The following is an 8,616-nucleotide window of genomic DNA, read 5'->3' as shown; positions in this document are numbered from 1 at the left end:
AGTTTCCAAGAGTGATCTAGACCTTCCCGATGAGGACTCAACGACGACTTGATTCTTCTTCGATGCTCGTCTCTCCGCGGCTGGACCTCTTCCGAGTAGAACGGGATTTCGGGAATTGATGGTGGAAGGGATTTTTGCAACTGGAAATGAAACAAGGTGCTTTTCAGAGTCCCATCACGAAGGTCCATTTGGCAAAGTGGCTGGATCAGTATTTGTCTGGCTGGCAGAAATAGTAAGGATTAATACCTACCCTGTCGTCGCCACAAAGCACACGCTACCAGCCCGACAATTCCCTAAAACACATGCAATCGCATTGCTCGATTTTCGAGGATTTCGTCCATGGAGGTCACTTCAGTTCACGTCAAGAGTCAAAAAGCACAACGTTAAGGATTCATCATACCACAAGCAGTTGGCTTCGGTAAAACGATAGCAGAACCCACTGCCACTCCGCCTCAGAAGGCTTCTTTTGATGGTCCATATGGGTAAAATCAGGTTGCTGCCTTGTTATGATTCCGGATTGTGAAGTAGAGCTGGGAGTCTGACGATCTTGCTCCCAGTTCCTGCACAGAGTTACTGAAGGCTTGATGCTAACGCCATCCACATCGGCCATAGAGGATGGAAGCACATGAGATGAACAGACCTGCCCAATTCGAGAACACCCCCTCATTCGAGATCAGGAGATGTCTTCTCGTAATCAAGAGCCAGGAACGGCACTTTCGCGCTTCCTGAGAAATCTACCTCGAACGAGCGCTCAACATTTTTATGGGACGAGGAGGAAGAGCTCATTCATCTACGGATGCTTTCCATTGCGACAATTTGGGCGCGCAAGGGAAGTTAGCATCTCGGCAAAGGGAGTGAGAAGTCGATCCACAAAGCTATCGGGATATGTCTCAGCAAAACACTGCCTTGACAACTGGCTAATTGACCTGGAAGGGGTTCAAATGCCGTCTCCTTTGCCAGCCCGGAATTCCACTGAATCTAGTAAGGTACCTACCTCTAGGTAGAGGTAGGTAGGTACCTACGTCTGTGTCGCTAATGGCTTCGTCGAAATGTTTGGAATGAGGAGGAGCATCCCGTCCATGTCGTTTCCTGGTCATTCCATTGACCATCCAGTTACCGGCTGATCATGGTGTCCTCTATGGGCCCACTCAATCTCAGGATTTCATTGCCGAGCAGGTCTCCAAGCGAACGAGATTCTTACCGGCGTTGAACGGCAAAACTTGGACTCGGAGAAACTTCGGCCCGTTTTCTTCTCAAGCTCCGCTTGAAAAGGAATCTCTGGTGCTCAGAGAAGGTTCGCTTTCTAGATCTGGTGAACCGATTCAGTGAACCCTCGCCAGTGAGAAGTTTGCACTATTTTCAGTGCCGGTTCATCGCCTTCCGCGAGGGAACCAGTTTCAGATATCTGAGTGCCTACAACGGCATTCTCTCTTCGAGCAGGCTCACTTGGCGTGCAGAATTATTCGCCACAATGGCGACAATGTGGCATATGCTTGACAGCGCTATGACTAAGGTCGCTGCAGACAAATCTTCGTGACAAGCTTTGTTACTTTGTTCCACACGCACGCATAAGAAAGTTCTCGCCGTGTCCATGGTGTAGCTATATCTTATCAAGCGGAAGCTTTGTAATCGAGCACTACCTGCTGACTGGCTTCAATTCCCCGCCATTTGTTCTTGGGCCAAGCAGACGAAGACCAAACGTGTGGAATCGTTCGGTGCAATAATGACCTTCGCCAAAATAGAGGCTTTCTCGAGTTCCGAGCAGCGTCCAGTCTCCTGAGATATTTTTGGGCGGTTTCGAGATGAAGTAGTATCGTCGACAGTCATTTCCCTAACAGTCCTGTCCTCCGAACAGGCAAGGATTTTCTTACGAAGCCTCCCTGCAGCAATTGCATTTACGGAGCTCGTAGCACAGCTTCTCCCACCCCTGCGTGGGCGCCCGTCGCGAAAGATTCCGTGACAAAACATATATGTAATAGCTGATACCTCGGAATGCTGAGAGTCTCAGGCAGGACCCCGGGGTGTGTCGCCGAGTGTGAGGAGGTGGAGCAAGGACCTTAAATGGCCCACGCCGCCCCTGAGCTGGGAGGAGCAGGATTCTCTTTGCACGACCCCCCGCAGTATCGGATACTTTCGTCAAATGATTCGCAGTCCATTTTCACCTCAAGCATCCATAGTAGAGGTTTTGGATTCTTCCGTGAATATCTTTTAACGATTTGCATATTTTTTGAAACTTGACAACGGTAAGTTTAGTTCTCCTGAGACAACCGTGCTTCAGCCCGGCAAGTCTTCGGCGGTAACTTCAAATATCTTCCAAGTGCTCCGAAAAGCAACCGGCCAAGCACTGGTGTTTCGTCTCTTCTGATATCCATGTCGGGAGTCGGTCGAAACTACTTGGATCGACTCAGTTTCCAGCTTCCGAGGGCCGTATTCGACAGAGAACTGGCAGTTCGGCTATTGGCTTCCAGCATGTCCCACGAACCCTGTCTCAAAAGGACAGATCCTTCCCTTTATCGGGCTCCTCATCCTGGGGAATTCATGTAGTTCCCATATACCACCTTCATCCAGTCGCGTTCCTTCAACTGACAATGAGATTTTCGTCGGTAGCGCTTCCTTTTCGGCGTCAGAACCGAAACTCGGCGGCCCTACACTTCTGCACGAATCATGTATCCCTAGTATGGGACTCAGTAATAGGACAAGCTAACTCTCGAGAGCGTCGTCCTGTGTTGTCTGAAGGTGTCAATCAATGGGGGAGTTACATGATCAAACATGTTCATTCTTGCATGCGAATGAACCTCACTGCAACAACAGTGAGGGATTCTCCCATATACTAATATCTTTTATTATCACTTCGATTCTCGTCTGGTCGCACGATGATCCTCAATACTAGCAGTCAAAAGGTCAATCTCTGCAGCGAATTGGCAACTCTGGGATACTCTTTGAACAACAAAACCCCAAAACTGACCAGGGAGTTACTTTCAACATTGTGGTAAGTATATCGAAATCCCCAACTGTTCTAATGTCATGTGGCTCTAGAAGATATCCAGATTCATGGACCATGAGCTCTTCCTGTCTCCTTTTCCCTCCAGAGATCTCTTTCATTCTTTCCACTGTCATATTGTGGATGCACGTATGTCTCTCAAAGCCCTTAGGATGAATTCTGGGTACACTGAGTAACAGCCGTTCGATTCACTTCTGGCCTTAATTGCCCTATACTGTCCACAACTTCCCTTTTCATGTTGATTTCGGGCCTTAGGGGTTCACTAAATGCCTGTTTTCCGATCAAACCTTGCCGAACAAATCCATACTATCTCAGTCATTATGGGTCTTCTTCTCCTCCGTGACGATTTCGTTTTCTCCCTGGAGCGAAACCACGTATGGAGTACACTCCTCGATGTTATCGCAGCTTGTAAGAAGTAGTAGTCAGGTTTTGTTCGCTTCCCTTCATTAAAACCATCTGTCGTGCGATTCTCCAGTGTTCAATGCTTCCGTTTCAATACAGCCAAACCCAGCTCTTCGGCGCAGAATGACTCAAGTCTCTTCTCCTCCGCCCAGCACCTTTCAGCGGCAACGGCGGACTTCCCTGCGACCTGTAGTAAAGTCTAGAATCATCCGTGGAACATTGCGAATGCAAGTGAACAGCCGTTCAGACGACAAAGTCACCGGCAGCAGTCTGGGCATCTCTTCTGGATATCCCTTCGCCACTGTCTGCACCCCACTTTTTGGCTTCTAGTTGCAACACAACGCGTCGTACTGTCCCCAACCGTTTGAGACCACAGCCGGGCGACCCTGCCGCGGTCATTACGTCCACAATTCTATTGGGAACGTGAACCTCGAGGTAAATAAATTGACGTTACCGGCCGTCGGCAGAACTCTGGACTGTTCGCGCCAAAGCAAGAAAAGAGTCCGCATCCACAAGTTAATCATTGGGCACTGTATGATTGGGCCCGTAGGAGGATCAGAAAACGAATAACACCGACAACAGACTTGTGGTGTCTTTACGTTGACAATCCAGATTCCACTGAAGCTTGAATGGCATCCTGCAAGTTCAATGTTGGGCAACTTAATCCCGAGCTTATATGTAACAAAGACTCCAGTGGAAACGTATCAGCCTAGGGTGCTAGCCGACATGGCTAAATTGGCTTTCAATACATTGTAGACGGTTGCTTCCAATGCATGGCGGAAACGGATAGTGTGGTTAGATGTGGCTCGCAGCATTATCCTTCGCCCCGCGTCGTCTTGTTTGGAAAGTAGCAGTAAAAATGCTAGGGGGCTGTCGGCGGTAAGTCCTGAATAGTCAAGTCTCGAGGGGCGTCTCTGACCTGTCCCTCCAATGGCAGCCAATCCATGCAAAACTTTTGCTTGAATTCGTGTCCGTATCGCAGCCAAGGTCCTGAATGGAACGGAAGGTCGGCCCGATCACCGTCATCGGAGTGAAAGAGTTACCTTGTTAGGGCGTCTGATCACAAAGACACACCATGCATCCAGTCATCAGAGCTGGTTTGACACCGGTCTGTTTGTCTTGACTGAGGCATTCACAAAGGTTAACCGTTGTTGAAGAATCTCAAGCGTCACAGTGTCAGTTGAAGGGATCTCTGCGAGTTACTTGCATTAGTACGCACCATTGGTCATAGTTTTCCTAACTCAGTATCAAAACAACCAGGATTTCGGAGGCTTTCGTGTTCCGTACTCCGTAGGGATTTTATATCAGACCGGAATTCCGGTCTCGGCTAATCGGGGACTTCGGGAATGGGCATGGGCGGCAATACATGCTAATGGTCACTTAATATATTGGGAACGAACAGTTCGTAATCCATGTTCAACCAACAGCAAACTGCAATATCGTATTTGTATTTGGATAGGCCATGAGAAACAAGTGCCACGCACGAAGCCATACTCAATACTCCACGCGACTGATATCATGCAACTCGTTATTACCTCATCTGTATTCTGGGTGTCGCATGGTTATTATCCTCTTCGATTTACGAGCATGTGAACTTGATACAGGCCGAAGAGCAAGCGAATGAAAAACAAGCCAATCGGACTGCCAAAGGAGTTAAGTATTCGGTCCGACCGCTCAGCGGAACTCCCGAACTCCGTTTCCGAATCCCGGCATCAGCTCTGGTGTCAGAGCGAACTGTCCAGGAGAAGGATTGAGATACGACTTCCCCGATCCTGATCCACGTATGCTCGCCCGTACGCACTTTCAACACGGCGGCCCCATTGCATGTGATCTCCGCCAACTCCAGTAAAATCCGCAATCCAACGAAAGGGAGGCATATAATATGGATGGATGTCTTTGTTTGACACTCACGATGTAGCCCACTGCGTTTTCAGAGAACGGGAGGGTTTTGATACCACATGAGACCTGAGAAAGACGCCACATCCGGGTCTGGATCTTCAATCATGGCCACGCCAAAGTTCTTCGAAAAGATAGCGGTTGTTGGTGTAGGTAACCCTGTTTTCCTTTATCCCTCCAGTACCAGATTCAACTCCCTAATACTCTCCAAGGCCACCGGGAACATTGGCCAGGTACTGGTGTCCGCTCTTCTGAAAACAGGCAAGCATACGATTACCGCCTTAACCCGTGCCGGAAGCAAGGGCACCCTTCCAGATGGTGTCAAGAGCGTCCAAGTCGATTACGATAATGAGGAATCTCTGGTTGGTGCTCTTCGCGGGCAAGATTTTCTCATTATTACTCTCGCCGTGAGAGCACCCCCAGACCTTCACAGCAAGATCGTTAAGGCGGCAGCCGCGGCTGGCGTACGATACATTATGCCAAATATTTACGGCGCGGACATTCGCAATCCCGTACAGATGAGCGACGCTCTCGGCGTCGCCGCCAAGGCGCAGCTCGATGAGATAGAGAGTCTCGGCCTGTCGTATGTTACGCTGGCGTGCGGCACCTGGTATGAATGGAGCCTGGCTCTTGGGGATCAATGGTTCGGCTTCCAAATTAAGGACCGTAAGGTGACTTTTTATGATGATGGCAAGACGACCGTCAACGTGAGCACCTGGGATTTATGTGGCCGCGCTGTGGCAGCGTTGCTTAGCCTTCCTGAAAGCGGCGCCTCGCCGTGTCTGTCGGACTGGAAGAACGAGCCTTTGTATATCAGGAGCTTCAAGGTCAGCCAACGTGACATGCTTGACAGCCTCCACCGGGTCCTCAACACGACGGATGAGGATTGGACAATCAGCTATGAGCCAGCAGCCAAGCGGGCCCAGGATGGACTCGAGGAGTTCTCAAGGGGACTTATCACGGGCATGGCAAAGAACTTGTATGCGAACCTCTTCATCCAAAGTAGGGAAGGCAAATTGGAGTACTCCAAAGGCTTGGCCAATGAGGTGCTTGGTCTGCCAGATGAGAGTTTGGATGAGGCTACCAAGAGAGCTGTGGAAATGGTGGAAAGCGGCTGGAATCCCCTTGCCCGTGCTCATTGATGTGGCTGACCGTGTTTATCATCCATACAGTTCATATGTTGCTGTCACTCTGCATAGCCCATGGATTAGTATACTATGAGAAATTCATCTATTTCGGCTCTGTAACGCCCCTCCTTGTACATCTGTATATGAAGCTTCTATCGTCAGGGTCGCGTGGGCGATCTGCAGCAGGTATCCGAGTCCCGAGAATTCGAAGCACTGCTTGTACCGATAGACGAGGATGACGCGCAGTGCAACTATCCAACTATCCACTCTCAGAAACGTTCCACAGCTCCGTCCACTGTTCGTGGATCATCAGAAGCCTTTCGTACAGCAGCCTATGGCTCCATTGCGGTCAAAAATTGTCATACTACATTGGTATCACCACTGGTCGTGCCCATATGCCAACGCAACTGCCAACAAAAGTCACTAGGGTTCGAAGGCTCTTTGTACTCATAAACTTTGGCATACAGACGGTTCCAGAGGTTGTGTGGCAGTACGAGCACAGCAGTATGCAGTATGTATAGTTAATCGGCGGCTTGATCAAGTAGATCATAGTTAATGATTATGCAACTATTATTTTAGTCGCGTATGGGTATGGGTTCTGTACGGGAGTACACCGAGACTTTTTTTTTGGGGGGGATCGCTCGGACCCCGAACAGGAGAGACTTAGTCCAGCCCTGGTCAGAATGAGACGGAGCGGAGTAGATGGATCGATCCTTAAAATGTTGATAATCCCAGAAATCGTAGGGTGCTTCTCAGTCCTGGCCCATATGCGTCCACTAACCGGACACTCAGATGCGCTAGTTAGAAAAGATGATCGAACTGAGGTTTCTTCTGGCATGACTAGGCCAGGTTCCCAGGCGGGCCCTCTAACGACGATGGTTCATTGCCTAGAAAGAAACAGATAGGATACAATATAGTGATTATCCGAGCATCAATAGGCAATTGGCAGGATACTACCTACCTTACCTATGTATGGTGTACTTGTACAGGATTTATTGTATACGCGTGTACCCTACCATTCGGACGCATTATCAATGGGCTAGACATTATTATTTGTTACGCTAGGCAGCCTTTCGGCCATCTAATCCATCAAGCTACATGTAGGGGAAAAACCGTACAGGATGGATCAGAGCGGGGCTTGGGCAACCTGCCGAATGAAAAAAACCCCAGATCTGGGACGTCCATGCCCGCAATCCGTCCAGCTTGCCTACTTCTTGTGGCTTGAGCGCAGCTCTAGCTGTCCTTGACCAACTGGTTGGCTAGCCGGAACTGGTCGACTGTCTTGCCGGAGCCACCAGCGCGTCGCCCATTTTGACTCCTGTGGAGTCGGTCAGGAGCCATCTGACATCCAGCAGCCCATTGCGCCGGAGGGCCTCATGGTCCCCTTGAAATTTGGGCCAGTGAATAAACACGTGTTCAAGGTGTCTCTTCCCCTTGCTCGCAATGAGGGCAGGTCCCCATGTGAAATCCCGGAACGCCAGCCCTTGTGGATGAAGCCTGGCAAGCCAATTTTGCCACTGCGCAACTGGGTCGGTATTGATGATTTGGCTTCGTGGAATCCAGCATGTAATCGAGGACCGATTTGTCTGGACTCTTGGGGAAAACTTCCCAAGGAGCCATGCATTCTGGAGTCCCAGGCTTCCATCTTGTGAGGAGTTGGCGGTGCAGGTGTTTGAAGGGGTCGCCTGTCCACTCCCGCCACCCATGTCAAGGGGGCGGAGCGATTGAACCCGACAGATTAGCTCTAGCCGCTATATGAGCATGTCCCTGAGAAGTTATTATCGGAAGACACGAGAGTGGCGTATGGATATGGAAGCAGAATACTGCGAGTCACTTTTTGTATATGTTGAAATCGCGTGTCTGGTGCCGAGACAGTTACTTGTTCGACGGTTTAGCATGGTCTCCACGGGCGGTAGCCCACACATTCAATGTAGAAGGATAACTGCAGTATATGACAACGCAAGAGTACACAGCGTGAGGGTTCAAGAATAGACAGGATTGCCAGGATACATCATTTGTGACCTGTTAGATTGCAAGGGGTATGGTGGATACCCAGGAGCATGAAGTACACCGAGACAGAAGACGTCGAGGATAATGTTTGAGATGTTGGGGCCACTGCCAAACTCCGGATATACGATGAAAGACGAAGGGGATAATCGCTGTACTTGACATGACCACCAGATGAGAAGG

General features: G+C 49.7%; 2 protein-coding genes across 2 annotated transcripts; one reads left to right on the top strand and one right to left on the bottom strand.

Moving 5' to 3' along the window:
* Positions 1 to 5,361: 5,361 nt before the first annotated feature.
* On the top strand, positions 5,362 to 6,441 carry VTN49DRAFT_6565 (uncharacterized protein; the record flags this gene model as incomplete). The annotated part of the gene is made up of 1 exon (XM_069414737.1): positions 5,362 to 6,441. One exon carries the CDS (start codon positions 5,362 to 5,364, stop codon positions 6,439 to 6,441), a length of 1,080 nt encoding a protein of 359 aa, XP_069265953.1.
* A 1,244-nt stretch (positions 6,442 to 7,685) lies between these two features.
* On the bottom strand, positions 7,686 to 8,132 carry VTN49DRAFT_6564 (uncharacterized protein; the record flags this gene model as incomplete). Its single annotated transcript, XM_069414736.1, has 1 exon — positions 7,686 to 8,132. One exon carries the CDS (start codon positions 8,130 to 8,132, stop codon positions 7,686 to 7,688), a length of 447 nt encoding a protein of 148 aa, XP_069265952.1.
* Between the last annotated feature and the right edge of the window lie 484 nt (positions 8,133 to 8,616).

Source organism: Thermomyces lanuginosus, assembly GCF_041956635.1.
Source record: "Thermomyces lanuginosus strain ATCC 200065 unplaced genomic scaffold VTN49scaffold_40, whole genome shotgun sequence".
Taxonomy (NCBI): domain Eukaryota; kingdom Fungi; phylum Ascomycota; class Eurotiomycetes; order Eurotiales; family Trichocomaceae; genus Thermomyces; species Thermomyces lanuginosus.
This window is presented reverse-complemented; position numbering and strand designations above follow the sequence as displayed.